At 39.3% G+C, this 27748-nt stretch overlaps 1 protein-coding gene across 1 annotated transcript in view; it reads left to right on the top strand.

The window, feature by feature from the left end:
* The first annotated feature begins 18647 nt into the window (after nucleotides 1-18647).
* LOC139709479 (uncharacterized) overlaps nucleotides 18648-27748 on the top strand; it is a 28679-nt gene continuing 19578 nt past the window's right edge. Inside the window, exons 1-4 of the mRNA XM_071621440.1 lie at nucleotides 18648-18779; nucleotides 20079-20283; nucleotides 25366-25672; nucleotides 27412-27560. Coding sequence (XP_071477541.1) covers nucleotides 18740-18779; nucleotides 20079-20283; nucleotides 25366-25672; nucleotides 27412-27560 — 701 coding nt within the window. The 5' untranslated portion in view covers nucleotides 18648-18739. The remainder of the gene's footprint in view (nucleotides 18780-20078; nucleotides 20284-25365; nucleotides 25673-27411; nucleotides 27561-27748) is intronic.

Consider the following 27748-nt stretch of genomic DNA (forward strand, 5'->3'; position numbering starts at 1 on the left):
TATGACTTGTGAGCTGTATGACTCGTGGGCTGTATGACTTGTGAGCTGTATAACTTGTGGGCTGTATGACTCGTGGGTGTCGGTCTCGTGACGTGCACCCGTAAAATCTCCCACATGGGATTCATAACATTAATCAACCTTTTCAATTTGTAACTGCAGTTGACCCTTAACCCGGATGGCGGCCATATTGGATTTCACCAATATGGCGGCCCCAAGGGTTATTAGTCTTGGCGCCCATCAAAAATCGAAAGAGTATGGTACAAGGGACCTATGAGCCAAATTTGGTGCTTTTGGAAGAATTTGAATCAAACAGCCCAACTAGATGAGAACTTTTTGCGTTTCGATATTATAAAGGGTGCTATTTGGTGCGTGTTTCGGCGTGTTTTATCGGGGTCATCCCAAGAGACCGACATCCACGAGTCATACGGTCCACGAGACCGACATCCAAAATAGTTCCATGAGTCATACAGCCCATGAGTTATACGGCTCACGAGTCTTACAGCCCATGAGTTCGACACTACGCACAAAAGGCTCACGAGACCGACACTAAGCAAAGAAAGCCCACGAGACCGACACTACACAATAAAGGCTCACGAGACCGACAGTACGCACAAAAGGCTCAGGAGATCGACATAAGGCAAAGAAGGCTCACGAGACCGACACTAGGCAAAGAAAGCCCACGAGACCGACACTAAGCAAAGAAGGCTCACGAGACCGACCGGATGAACAGCGCCATCTACATGTCAATTACCTGTACAGCGTGTTCATGAAGGAGAAAATTACATACTGGCGGGTGCAATATCGTCATGCTATCGAGCGAGAGATTGTAACTATTAAAGTTAACATCACCATCTACATATCAACGATATCAAATAACTATGCATTTCTACACGTGTGGCTTTTAGAGGGCAGTTCTGTCACGCTACAGGGAGAGAAATTGTTATCAATTTATCTCTTTTTTAAAAAATAAAATTGTCCTCTTCATGGGACCCCCCCCCCCAAAAAAAAAAAGTATGAAGAAATAATAGAGGACAAGAAAGATGTACGGTTTGATTTTAGACGCCATTGTGCTATTTTTGATAGGCCTTCCCAGTTTCCAGATAGACGGTGGACAGGATGTAAGTTTTTTTCGCCCTTTTCTTTCTTGCTTCTTTATTTAAGTATTCTTACTATGAATGACCTATCCTCCTGCTTATACCCGCCTCCTTGGAGTTCAGTTTGTAATTGTTTTCTGTAACTATAATGTATGACATTTCAAAGGATGAAATCGTTTTATATCGCAGAGATTCACCTAGATTTGTGGCTTGTATTTGTTAAATCATTCTCCTCAAAACGGTACATTTTTCATGAAATAGAATGGCTGATTTCATGGATTCATGTTCTTTTTTTTCCGAATCCTTAACGATTCCTTGATGTTATAGACAATTACATATTATTTCTGCGAATTTATACTAAATCAACAGCTTTGAAGATGACTGTACCCCTAACATATCATGCAAAGCAAGTGTGCACTGCAACAGTAGCCATTTTGTGAAACATTTTCTTGTAAACTTCAGTGTGGGGGGGGGGGGGGTGTCCCCCTCTCACGGTGAGAACTTTTCACATTTCGATGATGTAAAGGTGTAATTTGATGCATGTTTTTGCGTGTTTTATCTATTCTGCAGTCCCACTATTTTGAAGGTAGCGATTTATTTTGATGTAGATTATTATTGAACAATTCGCCTTAAATGGTATCCTTTAAATAAACTTCTTGTATTAATTGTTACACTGAACGTCATGAATGCCACCGAGCTCAAGTGCGTGGATCGAGCGGGGGGAGGTGTTCCCATACCACGATGAGAACTGTTTGCATTTTTGATGCATGTTGTAAATGGTGCAATTTTATGCCTGTTTGTGTGTTTTATTGACTTGAAACAGTCCCACTTGTTTAACAGTATGTTTTGATGTAGATTAAATTGAACAATTTGCCTATAAAATGTTATCATTTAAATAAACTAATTGTATTAATTCCTACAATAATTATCATGAACGCTGTATATTAAACAATTCAAACAGAAAAAGCAAGCACACAACAGCGTAGACAAGGAACATTTCTCCTCCCACACGAAGGTGATTTTGCATTTTCAGACCTAAAATTCAGCAATCTGGTGCAACATTTTGGTGCAACACTTATTTTTCAGCGCCCCCCCCCCCAAAAAAAAAAAGGAAATAAATTGTTTTTTTTTAGGGAAGTTTTAAAATCACGGAATTTAGCTCTTATTCCGAGTGTGCATCATGTGTGCGTGTATGTACAAAGTCTATAGTAAGGTAGAGCTTAAAGAGAGGGTGTGGGAGGAGGATTCCCCCTCCCACTCGACGGAGCTTTTGTGTTATCAGAGTTTAAATAAAGCGATCTGAAGCACACTTTTTGTGGAAAATTTACTAATTGTCATTCCCTCAAGTGTACTAAGTCTGTAGAGGGGACCAAGCAAAAGGAGGGTGGCAAGATACCTCTCCTATATTCGAGGGAGCTTTTATCAGTTTTCAAACTGAAATTTAACAATATGGTGCACACTTTTGTTGGAATATCTGGAAATTTGTCAATCAGAGCGCTTGAGAAAATAATGTATACATTATCCTACAAGACAGAATACTGTTCAGCTCTGTTACCTCTCTGAAGGCGGGCGTAAGAACGGGTGCACGTCGCGAGACCGACGTCCACGAGTCATACAGCCCACAAATCATACAGCTCACAAGAGTCATACAGCCCGCGAGTCATGCAGCCCACAAGTCACAGCCTATGAGTCCGACACTAAGCAAACAAGGCCCACGAGACCGACACATTACGCGCCATGTTGTATCTGTCGAACTCGTGGGCTGTTCCCTGCGTAGTGTCGAACTCATGGGCTGTATGACTCATGGACCTGTTTTCAATGTCGAACTCGTGGGCTGTGTGATTGGGTGCACGTCACGAGACCGACACCCACGAGTCATACAGCCCACAAGTTATACAGCTCACAAGTCATACAGCCCACGAGTCATGCAGCTCACAAGTCATACAGCCCACCAGTTATATAGCCCACGAGTTCGACACTGAGTAAATAAAGCCCACGAGTTCGACATCAAGTAAAATAAGCCCAGGAGTTATACGGCTCACGAGACCGACACTACGCACAAAAGGCTCATGAGACCGACAGTAAGCAAACAAAGCCCACGAGACCGACACTACACTTAAAAGGTCCACGAGACCGACGCTACGCATACAAGGCTCACGAGACCGACATTACGCAAAAGAGGTTCACGAGACCGACACTTAGCAAAGAAGGCCCACGAGACCCACAGGATGAACAGCGCCACCTACAGACCAATAAATTGTATAGGGTGTCCTGATAATAGCAGAGGAAGATATGAGAGATGGAAAAGAAGAGTTGCCATCTCCGGCAGGGTGTAACCCCATCAGTTGCCCTCCCCCCCCCCCCCCCCCCCCTCCCCCTGAAATGATCAGGATCTTCAATTGTGTTTGCATGGGTGTTTGTTTGTGAAAAAAAAAAAACCGAACAAAGTACAGTAAAAGTGTGTAACAGATCTTTCCACAGTAAACCTGCGAGGGTGTTGAATTAGTATTAACTAAAAATAAAAATAACGTAATCGTCTATTAAGGTAGCGTAAGGGATTCGGAAAAAAATTAGATGCATCCATGAAAACAGCTATTGTATTTCACGAAAAAATGTACTGTTTGCAGGAGAATAACACAAGCCACAAATTGAGGTGAATCCCTGCGATATAAAACGTTTTAATCAGTAGCATTACATTATAGTTACAGAGAAAAGTACAAATAGATCTTACTGCAAAACTTCCAAGCAGGAGCGTAGAATATCTAAAATAGAATAAGTAACTAGTGAATCGGAAAAGAGAATAGGTAAAAATTATATCCTGTCCATCTTCTAGCTAAAAACTGGGAAAGCCTATTAAAATAGCACGATGGCATTATCAAAGCTCTAAAATTAATCCATACATCGTTCTTGCCCTCTTTTTAATTCATTTGTGGGGGTTTTTTTTTTGTCTCTTTTTTTTTGGGGGGGGGATGAAGAATACTAATTCTTCTATTCTTTTTTTTTGGGGGGGGGGGGCATGAAGAACACAATTTTATTTTTCTACTTGGTAACAATGTCACTCCCTGACACACTTGCCCACCCCCCCCCCCCCAGTATGTAGAAATACATGTTTGATGTCGTTCATAATTATGTAGGTGGTCGCCATCTTTCAATTGATACCATGACGAAATTACAACCGCCAGTATGTTATTTTTCCGTTCATGGAACACCCTGTACAGGTGATTGACATGTAGATGGCGCTGTTTATCCTGTCGGTCTCGTGGGCCTTCTTTGCCTACTGTCGGTCTCGTGGGCTTTCTTTGCTTAGTGTCGGTCTCGTGAGCCTTTTTAGCTTAGTGTCGGATTCGTGGGCCGTTTTTGCCTACTGTCGGTCTCGTGGGCTTTCTTTGCTTAGTGTCAGTCTCATGAGCCTTTATTGCTTAGTGTCGGTCTCGTGGGCTATGTTTGCTTAGTGTCGGTCTCATGAGCCTTTTCTGCGTAGTGTCGAACTCATGGGCTGTATGACTCCTGAGCCGTATAACTCGTGGGCTCTATGACTCATGGACCTACTATTGATGTCGGTCTCGTGGACCGTATGACTCGTGGGTGTCGGTCTCGTGGGATGCCCCCGTGTGATTCATGGGTGTCGGTCTAGTGGGATGACCCCGTAAGAACGGCATGCAATATACCAAAATTGATACAATCACATTTCTGCTTCCTCCATTTTATTTTCCAAATTTCAGGGGGGGGGGGGGGGGTGGTGGTGATTGTACAGGCCATCTCCCACCTCCATCGGGGGGGGGGGGGGATATATCCCCCATCCCCCATACGCCCATGGTAAATACGTCAGGCAAGCAAGCAGCAACCATAAGGAGTCTGTTTTCAAAGAAGAAATAATTCGTGTGGCAATAAAAATCGGCTAGATTGATTGAACGAATAGCCCGTTTTTGTATTTTGAAAATGTTATCAATGTGTGATTTTGCACAGTTTCCCCAGGCAAGTATATCGTAACTTAGATAGGGTGAAATAAGCGTTAAATACAAGTTTTTCACAATATACTTGGGAAAAATGTTTTAGCTTATTTAAAATCCCAGTATTTCTTGAGAGCATCTTCGATAAATAATCTATGTGATATTTCCATATTCATTCATGGTCAATACATAGACCTAAAAATTTAAACGATTCAACTTGAATCAAACAATCATTATTCATTTTTATATCCTCAGGCAAGTGGGTAACAGAATTACTAAATAACATATATACAAACGGTTTTGTTTACATTGAGAGACAATTTGTTTGCTTGAATCCACATTTGAACCGACGTTATTCTCTGATCACTGCATCTAAATGGGCTTTAGGGTTTCGATGTGAAAAAAAGGTATTTGAATCATCGGCAAAAAGAAGAAAAGATAAAACATTAGATGATTTTTTTTTTTGAAATCATTTATAGAAAGAATAAACAAAAGTGGGCTTAAGAGGGATCCTTGAGGGACCCCGCAAGATAGTGTTTTTAAACTTGAACTATAGAGCCGTTGATATTGACAAAATGTTTCCTGTTGGTTAGGTAGCTCCTGAACCAGTCCAAGGCCTTTCCACGTATCCCATAATGCGAGAGTTCATATAACAAACTATCGTGATTGATAGTGTCAAAGGCCTTGGACAGGTCCGGGAATATACCAGCTGTATGTGATGAGTCGTCAATAGCGTGGGCTATTTTATCGATAAAAGCAAGCACAGCGTGAGTAGTAGAGTGTGGTTTTTTGTTCTAAATCCAAATTGAGAATCACAAAAAGTATTACATTCGTTTAAGAACTTAATAACAAGAGAATATATCAAATGTTCGAGAATCTTGGAAATCGCGGTCAAATGAGAAATTGGACGACAATTACTTACTTCTTCTTTATTACCTTTTTTATAAACCGGAACAACTTTAGCAATTTTCATTTGACCGGGTACTACGCCAGTAACAAGGGACAAATTTAATATATGATTATGTTAAAGGAGACAATATTGTGGATATAGTATTTTTCAATAAAAAATTCGTAATGCCATCATTTCCAGCACTCTTTTTTGTTTTTAACTTGTGAACTACGTCCCTCACCTCGTATTCTTGGATGGGAATAAAAAACACATGCAGATTGAGGATTAGGATCAATTAGAAAATAATGAAATTCTTTATCTGATGTTACTGGTACATTACTAGCAAGACTGGGGCCTAAATCAACAACAAACAAAAAAAATCATAAAACGCATAATCAACATGTACCGGATTTTGGATCAAGATACCATGCTGAGATATTTCCTTCACTTGTTCTGATTTATCATTAACTCTGCATGAGAACTTCATTAATCACCTTCATAGGACTCTTGGTATTGGAACTTATCAGAACGTAGCTGCACGCACCAGATCGGGGATCCTGATAGTAATGATCATGTAAGATCAAAACCAATCGTAGACTCAATCGGGACAATCCTATCTGGTCGTATTTGAAAGGGACACCAGATCGTGACAGATCGTATTGCTTGAAATAGACCGATCGTGACCATGTCGCATCCAAGCGAACCAACACGTATTGACTGGCATAACCTCGTATGCAAACGTGAATTTCAGACGAGTTCAACAAAACTTCCACGATCAGTTACGAATGTCCAATCGTGTCGTTCGCAACGGATCACACAATAGTGGGAACCCCGATTTAGATGAAACATTTTTGGATGGGTATCCCCCTACCAGGCGAGAGAGATTTTGCATTTTCAGAATTGAAATTCAGCGATCTGGTGCACACTTTGATGAAATATTTGGACAGTTTTCTATCAAAAGCAAGAAATTGTCCCCATTGCGGGAATCATTAGGGGAACAAAATGATATGTTTGCCCCCCCCCCCCCACCCTCTAAGATTGAGGCCCCCGTATACGAGGGAGCTTTTGCATTTTAGCTCATCTGAGCCGAAGGCTCAAGTAAGTGAGCTATTGCTATCGCTCTTCATCCGGCGTTCGCCGTGCTTAAACTTTTAACATTTTCATGTTGTCCTTGACAATAACATATTGGATATCCACTAAACTTGGCAAGTAGCATTCCCAGGGGATAGAATCTCAATGTGTTCAAATTGGCACCATGCTCCCTTTTGGGTCCCTAGGGGACCCAAACCTCCTAAATCAAGAAGGAATATTCAATCATATTCTTCTGCAGAATCAGACGTGATAGAGTTTTAAGTCTTTTTTTTTTCAAACTGCCAAAGTGTATTACTTTCTAATATCTTGGTAAAAATTTATAATGCAATAATTTTACCTCGTCTTGATTATTGCAATGAATTGGGGGAACACAAACAGGGTACACATTCACAGATTATAGTACTCTCTAAAAAAAATCGAGGGAAAATATTCACTCTTAAAAGAGTGAATACAAAAAAGAGTGAATTTCGAGTGAAATTTGAGTGAATTTTGAGTGAAAATGTTCATTTTCACTCATTTTGGAGTGACGTCAGGGATCACTCCAAAATCTTCGAGTGATCCCTGACGTCACTCCAAAATGAGCGAAAATGAGCATTTTCACTCAAAATTCACTCCAATTTCACTCGAAATTCACTCTTTTTTGTATTCACTCTTTTTAGAGTGAAAATTTTCACTCTATTTTTTTTAGAGAGTATGCTTAAAAAACGAGCTTTACGTATAATAAGCAATAGTCATTATATTAACAAGTTCACCACTCTTTGTGCAATTTCGGATGCTTCCAATTTTTGATCCGGTCAAACTGAATGTTTTGTTGTTTATGTATGTTTATACATGTTCCCGATGAATTCCTCACTCCATTCATATCCAATTCGGGAACGCTATAATTTTCGTAAACCTTTGACTTATTCAACTCTAAGCGGATTGCAATCTATATATTTTACAGGTGTCAAGAAATGTAATTCTATTGATGGTGACCTTAAATCTACCACTACATTTTCTAGGTGTAAAGTTCTATAAACAGAGTGTATTTAGACAGAAGGTATCCATGACTGACTAGACTTCCTTTCTTCCACTACCTTTCTTTTTCTCATCTCTATTTCTCCGTACACTTAAGATGGATGTGTGAGTGTGTGTGTGTGTGTGTGTGTGTGTCTGCCAAAAAAAAAATAAGCTAAGGTATGTCTTTGTGTTTGACGACAGATGATTTAAGAACATGTGTTATTTCAATTTGGACTAATCTTTTGTATGTATCATTCAATGTCACAACAAGTGTTGGTTGATTATTTGACAAAATAATATGTTTGCCCCTCCAATGTTTTATGGGGGGGGGGGGGGGGGGGGAGTAACTACCCCCTGCGCCCCCAGGATCGACGCCCCTATAAGGGAGGGAGTTACCCCCTCCAACATGAGAGAGATTTTGCAATATCAGACCTTTACTTCAGAGATCTAGGTGCACACATTTTGTGTGTATGTGTGTGTGTGTGTGTGTGTGTATGTGAAATATTGCTTCTGTCACAAAAGTAAGAAACATTAAATTGTATTCACGAAAATGTGCTGTGAAGGGGGATAGGTCCTTTCTCACGCAAGGGAGGCCTGGAATTCAGAGATATGGTGCACACTTTTGGTGAGATATTCGAGTTTTGTTTTTGTGAAAAGCGTAAGTATTCTATAGTAAAATATAAACTAGAATTAGAAGAATGGGGGGGGGGGGAGTGACTGTGCCCACTCCCACACGAGGAAGATATGCTTTTTCAGATCTGAAATTCGGAGATCTGGTGCTCACTTTTGGTGAAATTTTTGGATTATTTTCCTGTCAAAAAAACTAAGAAAAATAAATATTCACATATATTATGAATGACTAAATCGCGGTATCTCAGTACCAAATATAATGGAAGTTGACGGGGGGAGGTGACTATGTGGGAGAGGATAGTCCCCTTGCACACGACGGACTTTTTGCATTTTTACAATTGAAATAGAACGATCTGATGCACACTTTTGCGCCATGTTCGGAAAATTGTCAATCACCAAAGTATGCCAGATCTAATTCTAAGGATAGGACCCGAGTGAGGAAAGGGTAAATTTAAAGAGGATGAGGGAACATTTGAGTTTATTAGAATTGAAGTGACAGATTTGATACACACTTTGTGATGAAATATTCTGCATTTGCCCAACTTTCCGAAGTGTATTAAGTATATAATAGGCGACGAAATGGGGAAGTATGTGGAAAGGGGTATCACCCTCCGACGCAAGGAAAATTTCGCATTTTGACAATATTGAAATTTGAGGACCAGGTGCATAATATGGGTCAAATATTTGGACAGGTTTCAATCAAAAAGCAGGAAAGTCTTCCTCATTTCGGGAAATATTGGGGACAAAATGACATGTTTGCTCCCTGTATAGCCCTACTAGGATCGACACCCCTGCATACGAGGGAGAACCCCGGATAGTTTATCTCCTCCCACCCACCAGAAGAAACGTTTGAATTTTTTTGACCGAATGAAAGACCTGCATGGTGCACACTTTAGATGAAATATTTGGAAATCTAAAAGTGTATTAAGTACAAAGGTCAGAATGAGGAGGGTATGGAAGGGGGTAGGACTGCTCCCCTCTCACGCGAGGGAGGTTTTGTATTTTCAAAATTGAAATTCTGCCATCTTGGGGTAATATATTTAGACAGTTTTCTATTTAAAAAAAAAGAGAGAAAAAATTTCCACATCTCCGGAATAACGAGGAGGAGCAAAATAATATGTTTGCCCCCAATACTTTTATGGGAGGGAACCATCCCCTCCCCCCCCCCCCCCCCCCCCCCATCGACGCCTCTGCATTATTATGAGGAAACTTTTGTAAGTGAAATATCTGCTGCACACTTTTAATAAAACATCAGGAAATACATCAATCTCAAAAGTGTACAAAGTCTGTCGAAAGAGACCCAGTGGGGAATCTTTTCTATGTCTATGATTGCAATTCAATGATCTGGTGCATAAGAATTTTTGGCGGTATTCATTTTGGACAATTTCCAATCAAGAAAGTTCGAGATGTATTTTTTTTCCTCATCTCGGGAATTGTTTGGTTGTTTACCCCCAACATTTCCATGAGGGCACGGCAAATGGCCCTTTGCACACCCCCCCCCCCCCCCCCCCCCCCCGTAGGATCGACGCCCCTGATCATCGCTGTGTATGCCCATAGATGCATCCTGACTGAGTCATCAGGGTCATCATTGTTTGCTCAATGATTCAGGAAATGGAGGGGGTCAGTTATGGCGGTATCATTAAAGAGTCGGTGGCCCTGGCTTATTTTCAGTGCCAAATACTGGAGGATAATGGTAGACATAATTCAAATACTTACACAATTTATTTCGAAATTTGACCAGACGTAGTCAAGAATCTAATGCAGTCTGCCAGTTCCGAATCGAACTATTAATCAAATTCAAAGCTTCGTTGACATTACTCACGGTAGATAATGGGATATGCCAAATATTTCATACTGTATATCAAATGAAAGAACTAAGGGAACATAAAAAAGACATGAGATCGATATGAAAGCGAATCGCATGCCTCGTAAACTGTGACGTAGAAAGACTATAGTGATATACAGAATAGTAACATAAGATTATAAAGGGTAGCATGAAGAGTATATTAAGGAATTTTATTTCATACTAAAACATTTATCTTCCTGGAAACTTGAGTTGTTTCTTTAACACAGATTTTTGTTTCATATCGCTCCATCAAGGAGGTGCTATAGGCGAGCTTCATGTCATTTTCCTTTCAGATAACATTGTGTTTTGTGGTTTTCAGTAATTAGTACTTCGGGTTCCCGACCTTTGCCTTAACAAAGTGTTACGAAATTATTTAGGGGTAAAATTTTCCTGGAAAATGTCCATTTTTATATAACATAATTTCAACAAAAGTATCCCTGTGATGAAAAGTGGAAATAAAGTTGCCACAGAGAATAAAAGTAACTTAGAATAAAGTAATCCGTTTTTTTTTGTTTTTTTTTTGTTAAAGAGTCTGGGCAGGAATTTGGAAAAAGAAGGATACTAGCGCAATGATCTTTTTAACAGAGTAACTATTTTCACTTTCTCAAAATATGTACATGTAAAGGAGTCCAGCTGTTTGTATTTTCTCTTTTTTTTTTGTTCAAGTCATGTAGACTTTTATACTCTATTCCGTCAATATGATTCCAGTTTTGTTACAGTGTATGACAGGGTATTAAGAAGACACTTCGAACGTCAAAATATATACTATGGAGAATAATTCAGTAGGTGAGTATTTAATATATAGACTAAATAGCCGCAAATACTTATTTCACTTCCATGGAAATCCAATATCCCCGTAAGGACATGGGCCAGCATAATCCTCCAAATATACCTGACTTCTTTTACCTAATTTCAGGGCCATAATTACTTCACATTTTGCTTCTTCAGCAAATTTCAGCCAAGAAACGCACATTTCATACACAATATGTTGTTAATTGAATTTGAACAGAAAAATACGCAAAATCTGACTGATATGGTTGTCCTTTATGGTTGCCAATGGCAACCAGCAATATCAGATATAGCTAAATTATATATCGAAATGTTTGGAATAAGATTTTAGGGAAAGTCACAAAATTTGGTTGAAATTGGATTGTGCCCCCCCCCCCCCCCCCCGGGTTTTATAGGGTTAATCGATCGAAACCTTCCTTTCACGACGTGTTTGCAGGACTGTGATATTACTGAGTCTAAAGTTCAAAGTTCATTTTACTCAACAACCCATATTCTGGCTATCGGGGTCCAATTAAAAGTCATATTTCACGTTATTACTTCAATAATCCAAACAGAGTTGCAAGTAACTTTAAGTTTACACAAAACAACTATGATAAGGTAAATAGGAGTGAAGTGCGATTGATGAAAATAAAAACTAAGAAGAATGTACAGAAATACACGGTTTGATAATAGTGAACAAAACAGGAAGGAAAATATGAAGACCGAGAGATGAGAGAGAGAGAGAGAGGATTAATAAAGAGTAATAGGGAACAGTGAGAAGGACACAAAGCTGATGACAAATTCCTTAGACATATTAACAATAAAAGAATACGATTGACATATCATTGATAAAAACAACAAAAAAGATTAAAAAACGTTAGAAAAAGTACAGAAATATATTCAGACAATAAGTGAACAAAGAATGAAGGAAGAAGAGAAAGGAAGAGAAAGAGGGGAGAGTGGGAAGACAAGTTCAGCAGATTACTCAATATATAGAAAGCACGGCCTGTAAAAAGACATAAACAAGTAACTAAGAGAAGGTCGAAAAAATACCATAGTCATGTAGGCCTACATATGTCATTATCAATCGTAAAACTTGGTTAAACTAGAAAGAACTGCCCTCTTTTCACAATTAGATAATTGATCCACCTTCATTTTGGGTATTTCCTGTGATATCTTATTAAGTATTTCTTTTGCTGTTCATTGAAGAGGCTGCAATGAAAAGGTAATGAAATTCATCGCCAATATCATTCTTATTGCAGTGGGTACAAAATCTTTAATTTCCAGGAATGTGATTATATTATCTTCCAGAAACAATTGGCAATTGGGGATTAACACAACGATATTTTTATAAAAAATTATCTGAGAATTATTTTAAAGTGTTGGGAGTATTTATCAAAATAAAGCTCCTGCTTGATAATTCGAGAGTTCTAAAATAGAGAATGAAAATTCTTCTACATCACTACCCCCACTTTTGCTTGAAACTGCAATTCAATCTGGTGTTAAATAAATTTGCGCTTCTGCAAAAGTGAAATTTGATACAGGAATGTGATAGAATACTGTGAGACAATTTTTTTTTCTTTTTATGTCAAGGTGTTATTTTCCGATATTTGTAATTAATTTAGGTAGTTTTCACGTAGGAAAACTTTTTGTTTTGGAGTTTGCATTACTATAGTGTTTCAATGTGTCAATTTCCGATATTCATGATCAATTTACATTGTTTTCACATTCGAAAACATTGTGACTTGGAGTTTGCATTAAGTATTATTTCGGGATGTCATTTTCCGATATTTGTAATCGATATAGGAGGTTTTCACATAGGATAGCGTTGTGTTTTTGAGTTTGCGTTGAGTTTGCATTAATTAGTATTTCGGGGTGTCATTTCCCGATATTTGTAATCGATATAGGTTGTTTTCGCATAGAATAGCGTTATGTCTTGGAGTTTGCGTTGATGTTTGCATTAATTAGTATTTCGGGGTGTCATTTCCCGATATTTGTAATCGATATAGGTGGTTTTCGCATAGGATAGCGTTGTGTTTTTGAGTTTGCGTTGAGTTTGCATTAATTAGTATTTCGGGGTGTCATTTCCCGATATTTATAATCGATATAGGTTGTTTTCGCATAGAATAGCGTTATGTCTTGGAGTTTGCGTTGATGTTTGCATTAATTAGTATTTCGGGGTGTCATTTCCCGATATTTGTAATCGATATAGGTTGTTTTCGCATAGGATAGCGTTGTGTTTTGGAGTTTGCGTCGAGTTTGCATCAATTAGTATTTCGGCATTTATGATCGATCATTAATATCTGTATTTCTGGGCATCATTCTGCTTTACATTTTCTGAATTTTGAAAGCGAAATATATTCAAAACGATATCTATTTGGTCAAGAAATATGAATTTAATGACATTTTCATAAAATGTTTTTTTTTTCAAGTTAGTGTTGACTGTTGAGCAGTTGCGTTAGTCATTCTTCGATAGAATGGATTTACTTGATCGATACTAGTTTTTGTTTCGAGAGGACTGTAAACGTGAGAGTGGCCTCGGAAGAGCCAGGTCCAGGTACTGTAATTCACCCTAATTTTCACCGCTAATGGTTTGTATTAGTTTGCATTAATTAGTATTTTGCATTAGTTTTGCATTGAGTTTGCATTGAGTTTGTATTAGTTTGCGTCAGTTTGCATTAGTTTGCATTAGTTTGCATTAGTTTGTATTAGTTTGCATTAGTTTGCGTCAATTAGTAGGACCCGTATGGGGTCGCTGCTGCGGTTACTCTTCTCCTAGCCCGACCAGACGCTGTTACGCTATCGTACACCATGTACAGCGACTGGGCTGTGTATAGTTACTCTTCTCCTGACCTGGCAGTGGTAGACGACGCGACAGAAACTGTGAAAGTTTGGACGTTTGGGAGTCTAACCACGGCCACGACTAACGTCAGATCTAACTATCCCATTCTGTTTCTGTTTCTGTTCCGGTTCAGTCGGTATAAATCTAGGAAACTCAGAATTGTAAACTGTACTGTTTCCTCGCAAGTAGATACCAGTCCACTAGTTTGCTGTCTTGTGTGGAAGAATGAATCTAGGTCTAATTTACTTCAAGTTCAGGCTTCAATACTTTTGTACGTTTTTCTTTGTCAGTGTCCTTTTGATTCTCCTACAGTTTCCTCTGATTGTTCTCCCCCCCCCCCCCCCCCCCCGTTAGTAACTTTAATGTAGGGGTTGCGTTGGCCTAAATTCCCACTTCCCTATTCATGATTTTGTACAGTAGGTTCCTAGTTGAAGTCTCGAAATTCTCCTCCTGTTCTCCAGAGACTCAGAGTGTCCCATTCCAGATCCTTGGAGTTTAACACCATTGGGAGACACAGACTGCTCTGTTGTTTGTACTGTTGTCATTCATACAGAATCTAGCCGCCTTACGTTGAAGGGATTCTATGAGGTGAATATCCCCTTTACAATATGGATCCCATGAACTACTGAACTGAGTAAACTGTTACTCTGGCTAAGCTGTGAAACACAGCCCGAATGCCGTTTGCGTTCACAATAATCAGTGACAGTATAACTGTGTACAAGGAGCGCCCCGGGGTAACACTCTTGCGTACTCTCTCTAGGTAGAATGGGTCTAACTAATGACGTGTAGGCAGTGGCTTTGATGGACTTGGTACAGAACCAGACATTTCTCTTCATGAAACCAAGAACCTTATTAATGTAATCTTAGCTTTGGTGGTAAGTTTTTTGTAGTGGGTGTCCCATCTCAGTTTGTTGTCAATTTTTACCCCAATTAAGCTAACTAACTTCTTGGAGTGGTTGAGCACAGAAGGTGTACCAGGTAGTTCCTGTCTGGTGGATTCTGTTTCAGTTTGTTTTTAATAGATTTTCATCACAGAACATTTATACCGGTTGAAGGACATGGCCTATTTGTTCTGCCAGTCCTCTAGCTGATGAAAATCTTCATGGAGAGCTTGGAAGTTGCCGCTTGTGTAGACAACAATCATCGGCGAACAGTCTAACTGTGCTGCTATGGTTGTCTGGCAAGTCATTTTAAATGTTAGTATACTGTTACATAACAAGAACATCAGAGGGCCCAGTACTGTACCTTGTGGTACGCATAACAAAACTTCCTTTGGTGTAGATGTGGTTCCATTGTAAACTACCTTTTGTGTCCTTGTTTTGAGGAAATGCCTGAGCCATCATAGTAGCAGGCCTCTATTGTAGTGTAGAACCCTCTATTTGTGACCGTTAGATTGGGAGACTGTACAGTTTATTTATTTTTTATGCATTTATTTATGTATTTATTTGGCTGATGATTATTACTGCAACAACTTGAACCCTTCGAAGACTTGCATAACTCAGACCTCCCTGAAAGTGACGGAATAATCAGTAAGTTGATTGTGGTCACTCTCAGGGAAGAAGAAGAAGACTGGAGTCGAGATCTAGATATTCTTGGCTCTAGATAGCTAGTTTATCCGACCCAAGCGAGGAAACAGAAGTGGATGTGATATAAGAGGTTTAACTGTCACAGCTGTTATTGACCAAAAGATTGGTCTGCAGTGCAGTGGCAGATCCAGGAGGGGGCACACAAGGTGCCCCCCCCCCAACCTTAACTATACACGTACAGCCCAGTCGCTGTGCTGCACTACTGCTGCACAGCGTCTGGTCGGGCAACCCCCACCCTTATTTTGGGGGGAAGAATTCCATAAGTACCCCCCAATATTGACCTACTGTATGAGCTTCCTTAACCCTGGGGCACGCTCCTTCACACAATTATACTGTGGAACGCTTCGCGTTCGGGCTGGTCGCAGTTAGAGCTTCCTCTGAAGAAAAGCATTACTGTAGGACACCGAGATCTATGGTACCCTAACCCCAGGGCGCTCTTGCACACAGTTCGGGCTGGTCGCAGTTTCAGTGTAACTGTTAAATGTTACCCTAACTCTAACCCAACCCTAACTGCGACTTGTATAATTGTGTACAAGGAGCGCCCCAGGGTTAACTCAACCCTATCCCTTAATCCTTGCCTAATCCTTAACCGAGTAAACTCTAATCCTAATATCCCAAAGCCACTTATTATTAGGCTGAACTTACTCGTGCTACTTAATTAGAAATGCCCAGTGGGGAGTACATATGGAACTCTTGCCATTTTTTGTTCAAACAAAGCAAATTAACAGAAAAAAATGGAGGAGGCGCGCATGTGCCCCCTTTATTTTTGTAAAGCCCCCCCCCCCCCCCGAATTCCTGGATCCATCCCTACTACTGGTACTGTAAAAGTGGATATTTTTTATGCAACTAATTTTTCGCACCTGGTGGGGTAAGAAGAGTTTCGCATGTCTTCAATTTTGCGGAATCAAGACATGAACTACTGGAACATATGGCATGCTTTTATTTTCGTGCTAGCTTTTGGTTGCGCAAAATGTATGAAAATTTCAACACCGCAAAAATTTCCACTTTTACAGTAGTCTGTATCTTGTCATTGGGGGTACGTTCCATTTTTTTTTTTTTTTTCGCACCTGGCCGGGTAAGAAGAGTTTCGCATGTCTTTAATTTTGCGGAATCAAGACATAAACTACTGGAACATATAGCATGCTTTTATTTTTGTGCTAGCTTTTGGTTGCGCAAAATGCACAAAAATTTCGACACCGCAAAAATTTCCACTTTTACAGTAGTCTGTATCTTGTCATTGGGGGTACGTTCCATGGAGACCACGTCTGGCTTCACAGAGTCTAACTCTGGGGCGCTGTAACCAGCAGCAGTAACAGGTTGGGGTTGCTTGTTGTGCAGTTAATGGAATCCCATCATGTCTACGGAGGAAAGCTGTCGAAAGTCGAAAAGTGAAAGAAACTCTGTCGACTGACAGATTTTTCTCTGCTGTATGGTAGCTCAAGGGCCCAGACTTGAGTCTAGATCTAAATGTCGACCAATTCTAGATTAGTCCCCTATCTTTCATTATTTCAGAGCTGAGCCCAGCAGGGCCAGTCAGGGGGCCACAGATATTTGTAAATTTTATCGATTTTATCTCATGATTGATGGTTGTTCAGCTCTTTGGTGGTGGTGGTGATGATGTTGCTGGGGAGTATTCCATAACTTGGGCAAATGTACTTTGTGTAGAATGTTTGAACTAATAGTTGATGGGAAAGTATTTTCGGAAAGACTTCCTTATATGCATGCCCCCCCCCCCCCCCCCCCAATTTTGCACAAAGCTTGTGCTTTTGTTAAATAAAGGTCTGTTTTACATACTAGTACACCATGACATGTACATACTGCACTACGTGATGATTATACACAGCCCTGTCACTGCACAGCAAGTCGTGACAGGGCGTCTGCATCTGGTCAGGCTATTTATGTAAATGAAGGACTGTATTTGAGTGACTACTGTTCACAGTGAATGCTCAAAAGCTGGAATCATTTCACTCAACTGCACAACAATGAAGTTGCTCATGCTACCTGTATATGACGATTTTAATTTATGCTAAAAAAATGAATATATGATAAGTATACCACATGAAATGCACCTTCACATAAAATGTAACGGATGTGAGCAAGAACATGCTCCAAGCCATGCTACTGTGTGTAATTGTCCCCGCCGAACGAGTTCGAGCAGGGGACTATGAAACGGGCTCCGTACGTGTGTGTGTGTCCGTCTGTCCGTCCGTCCGTCTGTGCGTCCGTGTGTGATCAAAATGTTCAATTTGCTACTTCTCTGTCATTTATGAGCCAATTTTGATTCTGTTTGCTTTATATGATAGCATTACATGGGAGCTTTGAAACTTCTACACAAAATTTCAGTCGTGACCTTTGACCTTGACCTTTGACCTATATTGTACATTTTGCTTCAAAATGCTACTCCTTCGCCATTTCTAACCCGATTTCGATTCCGTTTGCTTTGTGTGATGGCACTAGGTGAGGACTTCAAAACTTGTACACAGAATTTTGACCTTTGACTTCTTTGACCTTTGACCTTGATTTTTGACCTGTATTGTACATTTTGCTACAAAATGCTACTCCTTCGCTATTTCTAACCCAATTTCACTTCCGTTTGCTTTATGTGATGGCACTAGGTGAGGGCTTCAAAACTTCTACACAGAATTTTGACCTCTGACTTCTTTGACCTCTGACCTTGATTTTTGACCTATATTGTACATTGGCTACAAAATGCTACTCCTTCGCCATTTCTAACCCGATTTCGATTCTGTTTGCTTTATGTGATGGCACTAGGTGAGGGCTTCAAAACTTCTACACAGAATTTTGACCTTTGACTTCTTTGACCTTTGACCTTGATTTTTTACCTATATTGTACATTTTGCTACTAAATGCTACTTCCGGCGGGGACATATATTACGCACCGCGTAATTTCTACTTTTCCTTGTTTCTAATGAGTCAATATCCTTATTCTCGTTTCTAACAGGTAGACCATCTAGATTCCTGGTGACAGGAGGTGGGCTTTCTCGACTGCGTTTGATCCCAGGGTGGATGCATTTGATCCAACATGCCTCGTGATCAATCACCAAGGAGCCTTAGAGAGGATAGTAAGTGCTTACTCTGACTTTTACATGGTAGGCCTACATGTACACATAATTCTGGATTAAGGACAATACATACAGTACCTGGTACATGTACATTACAAACTGCATGATGAGTACCGGTACATGCTTGTGCATATCCAACCCATGGTTTGCTCCACACTAAAAGCCAAACTGATATTTAGTGACAAATTATACCAAATTTTGAATGATTCAGTGTATTAAACATGTATAGTTTGCAATGACTGTGTGTTTTCTCTAGCTGTAGATGGCTGCTACAAAATATTCATTTGGAGTGATTGCATTATTTCAACACTTGAATTTGTAATACAGGCACATTTTTTTTCAGGATAAGTTGTTTGTGTTTTATTATGTGACTTCTATACTGTACTTAGCTGTATAGATTAATTCCTTTTGATTATACTTTCCAATCTGAAGCAACAGTTCTGAATATTTTTTTTTTCTTTGTGTAAAGCTAGGTAAAATTTATTATTTGCTCTTAATCTTTCTAATTTCTTTATTTTCTAATGTTGGTCTTTGTACAACGTATGTAGATATTGAGAGACTTTAGAATTAGGATTGCACATCGTATGCACATGAGCAGCCTATTTTGTTGAACTGTCTTATAAGGCAAAGGGAGCTATATATCTTTATCATTAGTCACATAGGACATTCTTTTTTACAGCAGTGGACTATATTTACTCCCTCTCAACATGAACCTGTTATAAAGTGAACTGGTACCTGGCCATCAAACCTGAAGCCACTTGAAGTTTAGAAGTTTTGAATTGTGTTTTTTTTTCTCAGTAATATGCCAAGAGTGCAAGCCCAATGTTCTAAAAAAATTGGTCTTTCTATTCGTTTGAATTCATGCACCAGGTAGTGCCAAGGTGAATGGATACAACATTATTATAGCTTGCTGTTTGATAGCGTATCTTTTTGAGAAGGTACTACAGCTTCATCTCTGTCTTCTCTCTGTGTGATTTAACTCTGCCCAGTTGTTTGTTCTTCATTCTGCGTAGCCAGCTGCCTGGGCAGTATATAAAACTAACGCCCTCAGTACCTCAAAAACAGAAAGGGCTCAGACAGTCTCGTGGGGTAGCGATTTGTGGGTAGATGATTAGTTCACTGTGCGGTGCAATAGGCTTATGCGTTTATTGAACACAAGAGGGCAACATAAAAAAGGATACGGACACACACACACACAAAAAGGACTAGAGCCTTGTCTACGGTCTCCGTTGTATAATGTCCTTGCTTTCTTCATCCATATTGTTCGCCTGTTCCTTTGTACTGGTGATGCGTCCACAGATCAACCATCAAGGCAGTCGAGTGAACAACACCAGCTCCGGCTGGATCTGCGCATGAAGCTGAGTGACTTTGAGGGCGACATCAGCAGCGAAAAATGGAAGCTTGACAACCACTTGGGAAGTGGAGGATTTGGAGATGTATTCAAAGCCCGCCATCGTGAACATGGTGAAGTGGCACTAAAGCTGACCAAAAAACCAGGTGCCTGGTGAGTGGGGCTGTTGAATGAAATTGTCAGATTCTCTTTCTTCTCAAATTAGAATTGAATACACTTTGAAAACAGAAGTCTAGATACCAATTTCTTATTCTTTATTTTATTGTTAAATTTCTTCTCCTTTGTCTTGCCTGCGTTGTGGAAGCAAGACATAGTCATCACTTTTCTATTGTCGCAGAGACTCCAACTCTCATTGTTTCGATGGGAGGTCTCTTGCGGAAAGCCCATTTTTGCAAAATGTCACATTATTAAATACATGTATCTCTCACCCTGGCTCTGTGTCTCTTTTTTCTCATTAACCTGCTTAGGACGGTCTGATTTCGCTACAACATGCATTTCCTATAGACACTTGCTAGAGTATACTCAGGACTCATCTTCAACAGGTTACGATGTATTTCTCCTGCTTGAAATGAAAGACACTGATTGAATAAACTAAACTTTTTATAAAGCCCATTTCGGTGGACATTATAACACAAAGAATCATGAATTTAGGCCACATAAGCAGGCACTCTTGTCTTCATCTTGGAAAGCTGGTATACTAGGTTCCCGTATATATCAGTTGCTCTCACAGGAACCTGGTATACCAGGTTCCCGTAAGGAACAGGTTAAGCCAAAACATATGCTTTGAATCATTGAATTATTACTTACTTGGTGCCTTTGTATGTTGAAAAATAAGCCTGAGATAGCACGAGAGATCATCTACAACCCTAGAGCTTTCAGGGTCCTTAAGTTGGTGCTGGACCCCGGCAAACAGGGGACTTTGCATTCGTGATGGAGACTCCAGTTTGCCAGGGGTTTCAGTTGGGCGAATCTCCATAAAACTTGTTATATAAGTAACAAGTTACGGTGGTTGTTATAAGCTACTGAAATCCTTACATCTGACTGGCTGAGAGCAAATTGGTTATAAAAATGTGGCAGTTGTCACTGATATTCAAGTTTTATGAAATGGTAACTAGAGGTTACAGTCTACAACTATGACCACAAAACTCATACCACAGGTACATGTTCTAAAAATGCCGTTTAAGTCCGAATATGGGTGAAGTCAGACAAGGTCAAAGTTCGAAGTGTCAATGAACTTTGCCTGGTTAAAGCACTGTACACATATGGTGTTCTCTCAGTAGCTTTCCACAGCTTTCAGCTGTAGCGACCAAATTAATACGACAGGTATGTCACCTAATGATGCCAGTCAAGTTTTTAGATATTGTTGAATTCTGACAAGATCAAATGTCAAATGGTCAATGAACTTTACCTGATAAACAATGTAAACATAGTATTGTGGTATACTCCCAATATTTAAATTCACAGCTTTGAGCTAACTACATGTATTACAGAGACTCCAACCCAAAGCACATTCTGATCTGGAGATTCTCCCGCCTGAAACCCCTTGCAAACGGGAGACTCCAACTTGATGTGTGCAAAGTGCGAAGTTCCTAGAGTTCTATCTAGATGCTCTCTCATGCTATCTAAGGCTTATTTTTTCAACATACGATAGCAATATTAAAGTAAGAAATCCTTTCCAATGGGAGACACAGAGCCAGGGCGGGAGAAATTAAATCTCAAGCGGGAGAACGGGTTTTCGGCGGGAGATCTCCCGTCGAAAACGCAAGAGTTGGAGTCTCTGGTATTACCACCAAATTCACACTTCAGGTACATCACCTAAATATGCCAGTTGACAGTCAGTCCGCAGCGCGAGCTAAAACGCACTTATCTATTCAAGTCGTATGCACGGCTGAGCGGTGCTTGCGTATTAATGAGCAGATACATGGTCATGAATAAATCCATGTAGAACGAGTATTTCTTGTCAGTTTTCGACACTTTTAGCATCGACTGAAAGAGAAAACATCAACAAATATGCTCATAATAAAAATAAAACGGGAAAGAAGAATATAGAATATCAAAATCTCTCTCGAAGTTCGGTATTGTAATCCAAAAATATTCCTTCACGTTTGACACCAAAAACTAACCTGAAATCTTCCGTGCCCCTCTAAAATATGGAGAAGACTATGTCCGCTAAATTATATTGTATCACATTAAGGGCACTTTTTCTCATTTCTATTTCAATACCAGTCAGGAACTAGCAAAATTCAGAGAAATGTCTAGCGTCGAGTTTAAAAAGAGTTCCCTTGCGTTCGCGCCGGAATTCCGGGTCTGTGATTGGTCGAAATCTGTCGCAAGATGCGGCGTGTCGCATTGCGTAGTATCCATCGGCTGCTGACTCAATGCTGTTGGCTACGAGCTTTGAGGTTTTAATGAAATGTCGCTATACGTCCTGTTGTATTCAATACACACATGGATACATGAATGTGCAGGTTAATCTGTACTGGCAAGAACAATAGAGTAAAACAATTCTGGTTCATGGGGCAAGGTAAAGTGCCCTCAAAGGATTTACTTCCAAAAAATAATTGTTCAGGACTAATACATGTTCATACTTTGTACTAGGTGTTACAAAAAACATTTCCCACTTTTGGTTCTTAATAGTTCAAAAACTATGTATCAGATAAAAGTGTCTGATATGAGTAATAGCTGAATAGTGTACAATTGAGTTGGAGGTAATTTGAAAATGAAAGCCTATATTAGTTTCATGAAATCCATGATTTATTTCAAGGTTAGGTTGTAGATTTTGATCGAATTTCAACTCTCTGTACAAACCTTGAACTTTACACAGGAATCATTGATGTGTATGTGAGTGTGCACTTACAATGACCCTGAACAATGGACCTGGCTACCACCTGTTTCGAGCTCTGCTGCAAGGCACATGAATGCTTTATCAATTATTCATGTGGATTGCCCTGAGCACTGCTAGTCTGAATACTTGACACAGGGTGAAATGCATGCACATGAAAGAAGTAAGCACATGTTTCCATGTGCTTGCACACACCACATTTCAGAATGAATAAAGACTAGCTGCGATAGTGGAATTCCTCATGAAACATTCCGATCCTGGTCATTGTCCACGACCATTGTATGTTATCAACAACACACTCCTATACACACCAATAACCCCTGTGCGAAGTTAAAGTTTAGTACAGAGGGTTGAAACTAGAGCAAAATCTGAAACCTATCTTAAAAATCAATGTTGAATTTAACAAAACTGAATCATGCAGTCATTTTCAAATTACCTCCAACAAAATTGTACACTATTCAGCTATTGCTCTTATCAGTGTTATTGTTATCTGACGTATAGTTTTTGAACAATTAAGGATCAAAAGTGGGAAATGCTTTTTGTAACACCCAGCACATTGAATATGATTCACTCTTCCAAAAAATGGGAAACAAGATTCACATGGAACATTAACTGAAGGACGACATACACACACATGCCCATGTGCAAGATGTAATATAATCTCTATACAAAACAATTGCATGACAATGCATACCTTCGAAATAATGACACACACTCGCGACTTGCACAGGTGTAGTCTCATTTTACGACGTCACATCGCTCTCACGCGTGTTCATTCACTACCCCACTTCCGGTTAGAAAACATAATTTGCCCTGTTTTCAACAGGAAAATTCACAACCATAAAAATGGTGCCTCTCTTCGTTTTTTTAATTGATCATAATCGCTCAAGTTTCACGATTGTGAAATCGAAGAAATTACGGAGATCTATTTTCAATACCAGTCAGGAACTAGCAAAACATCAAACTATGATCTAAAAGCTTCTTAAACACTGGCAAAATAATTGTTTACTTTGATGCTAAAGTGGACTACTCTATTGAGATAAAAAATAGGGAAATTAGGTATCAAATTAATGAGCATAATCAGCTCTATAACTTACCTAACAATTCTGGGTCAAACAATGCACTGCGAAAGCTATGAAAGCTGTTGTTGCGACCTCTGCAAAAATTCTCGCAAAGTATCGCAAAATCTCGTCAGTCTCAAGGGCACAAACTGCGCAAATGTGATTCTGAATAAAATTGTCGTTTGTGCCTCATTATCGCACACGCTTTGGACTGACTGTTGAGTTCAAATACTGATGCATTCTAATAAGGTCAAAGGTCAAAATGTCAATAAACTTTCCCTGATTTATGTGTCATATATCATGTGCTTTCAATAACTTTGTTTTATAGGACTTTCAGATCAACTATTATTAAGCATTTATCAGTTGATCTTTGGGGGATTTAGCTGGAAGAATTCATCAGAATATGAATCTTGAAGGGACATGTGCATGTACAGCACATGGCTGCAAGCCTGTATAGAGAATGTTGATATTTTGCGAGTACAGTATTACATAAACTAGGACTTCAAAATGATTTCCCAAAGTTGGTGGCTTTGTGATCAAGAACCACAGGAATTAAATGAGAAATGAAAATCATCTCTTTTCTGGAGAAAAGTTAGTGATTTCTATCTTGAAACAATGTATACAGCAAATTTGTGACAGCGAGCAATATTTTCTTGTTATTGATTTTACTAGTATCAGTAGACTGGGAAATTTGTGAAAATGAAACCACCCCAAAACATACTGCATATACAGTATGTAGTGATTGTGTAAGAAGCTGCTGCATCCCAGCCATTCATACTGCAGTCAAAGTGCTCTACTAGTTCATTATGATTGTAAGCAATAATTAAAAACTGAATTAACACTCTTCCAGTGATCTGTTCTTATAAAAAAGCACTTAAATTTTGTCACAGTACAGCATAAAAACTGATTGTGTGAGCATTTGATGGTAAAGTCAGTGATGCAAGGTGAAAATGATGCGAGCTAGTATGAAAGAACATCTGGTATTTGCCAGAGAAATACATGAGAAAATTTGAAACAATTTTGTTGACTTGTGTATATATAGCAGCCACAATGACTTTATGTTATACCATAGTGCATACTGTACAAGCTGAAATTTTTGCGTACAGATATTTTCGCGAATTGCAATATGGAGGACATTTTCGCGTAGTGTTAATTTTGTGGTTGCAAGGGTCTAAATGAACTTAGCCATTCACATGTTGTTATTTTCGTGGTTCAAAGGCGATTCGCGAAATTCGCGAAAATGAAACCATCACGAAAATTTCAGCTGGTACAGTACATCAGGTGATGAATACTCTCAAACAGATGCTGTGTTGCATATATTGAATCACGCAGCGACTGGATGGAAATGTACGAGAAGGAGATAAAGCGACTTGGCGACACGCTTCTCTCTAGCGACATAGTATCCATCAAGGGGATAGTGCAGAGTGGCGACATCTATGGTATTGTGATGGAATACATGGCGTATGGATCCCTTTGGCACTTTCGAGTCAAAATGCTAAAAGCAGTCCCGTGTGGAAATTACTCTTCTTTGGCTGTTTTGCAAATAGCCCGCGGTTTGCGATTTCTTCACTCACATGGTATCATTCACAGAGATCTGAAGCTTGAAAATGTGCTGGTATCCATAGACTATAATGTCAAGGTAAGTGAATATGATGCAGATGACAGACTGTGGTCCTCTTAAAGCAGAAAACATCTGATTCTTGAGGATAAAATCAGTATCTCTGGCTGCTGCTATGGAAAATTAATATTCTCCTTGACAAAAATGTTCAGAGTAATTACTAAAGAGTGTGATACGTAGCTTGGTAACTTTTCACTTAGTTTGGAATATTTACAGCATTACAGATCATGACAATCTTAGAATAAATTACACAAGTAACACACATAATTGGAGCACATATGAGGAACAACTGCTGAATGTAAACCACATATGTTTAATACGCATGCAAAATACATTCAAATTCAAAATACCTGTTCTGTAATGCATGCATCAAGTTAAAAAATGACATGTCCGTATGAAATCCCAGTGAAGTTTAACACCGAACATCAAGTTTGCTTGTTATGAATTCTTCTGTTTTGTTTTCCAAGTTTGCAAGCTTTAAAGGGATGGTGTAGTTTTGGTTGAAACAAGGGATTCAGATTTTAGCTATTTGTGAGATTTTGAGCATGCAATTCTAAGAAGAATTCAAAGTTTATTTGATGAAAATCAGTTTTGAAATGAATGAGATATCAAAAAACAAAGTAAAGCAAAGCAATCCTAATTAGAATTGCTTTGTTTTGGTTATCTCAGCCATTTCAAAACCAACTTTCATCAAATAGACCTAGGAATTCCTCTTAGCATTAATGCTCTTTCATATTTCATATGAGGTTTCTCATTATCTCAAAAATCATCATCAAAAAGTGTTGGAAACCTAAAAGCCCCATCTCAATCGAAACTGTAAAATGTTATGTACGAGCCCCTATATGTATAAACACTGGAAGGAAGCAGGTTGGCAAAAGATTTAAGTTTTCAGAAAATTGTTCATATGGGGGTCAAAATTGCTAAAAAGTTACTATGGGCTCTACTGTTAAAATTACATTTAATGACGTTTTACATTCCTAATAAATACAGTACAGTTGAACCTCTCGTATCCGGACAAGTCGGGACCGGGGCTCATCCGGATAAGGGATTTGGCCGGATACGGGAGACTCAATGCTTTATACATATATACATACACACGTACTGATGTAGCCCATTGTAGTACCACATGTAGTAATGTGTATACTGCAACCTTTTCATTGTTACACTCAGTAACAGACCCCAAAATAGAGGTTCGTGTTTGCAAGAATGAAATCATTTTCTTGTATAAATTCTTGGGATGATTTACCTAAATAATTATTAAGAAATGTATCAAGTATATGTAATTCATGTGTGTTTGTGTAGGAGTTCTCAAGGAGTAGGAATCCCCCTTTCCTCCCGTAATTCTTAAAAAAAAGATTAAAAAATCACGGCGAGATTGAGTCCGGATAATAGAGAGATCCGGATAAAGGGAGGCCGGATAATAGAGGTTCAACTGTAGTTCAAAATACCAGAAGCAACGAAAAGATTCTGTATTATGCAAAATTCTTAGACTTTTAAAAGTTGAAACATTTATCCAAGAATGGTCATCTATGACCACCATAAAAGCCTTTCACAGATGTATGACAGACTTGATGAGAGTATTGCTCAGTATTTACACGTTTTCTATGTGCAAATAGCGTGAGTGTGACAGTGTAATGTAAATTTAAGTGGTAACTATGACATTGCATGTTTTAATGCATTCAATTTTGCTTCTTTATCTTTCTCTGTCACCATCTTTGTCTGTCTGTCTGTCTGTCTGTCTCTCACCACCTTCTTACTAGATCGCAGACCTTGGTCTGGCCACGAATCCAAACACCTCAAAGGGTGCAAAAGAGAAGGTAGGCACCCTGTCTCACAAACCTCCAGAGGCATTTACTCTTTCGTCTAGTGAGACAAGTAACATTGTGACTCCAGAGTATGATGTCTACAGGTAAGACGGGAGCAAGCACCGGTGCATTAACGGTTCCCTCACCATGTCTTGTGTTAGTCACATTAATATCACAGAAACATGCAAGTTATGCTGAGTCGAGGGGAAGGTGCATTCCAATGTCTTTTGTTAAACATATCAGTACTTTAGCAATGATTGACAGGTGAGGTCATAACAGGAATATTGGTTTG

This window comes from Diadema antillarum, unplaced genomic scaffold (assembly GCF_040938485.1).
Source record: "Diadema antillarum isolate AM-2024a unplaced genomic scaffold, OU_Dant_1.0 seq00001438_RagTag, whole genome shotgun sequence".
Classification (NCBI taxonomy): domain Eukaryota; kingdom Metazoa; phylum Echinodermata; class Echinoidea; order Diadematoida; family Diadematidae; genus Diadema; species Diadema antillarum.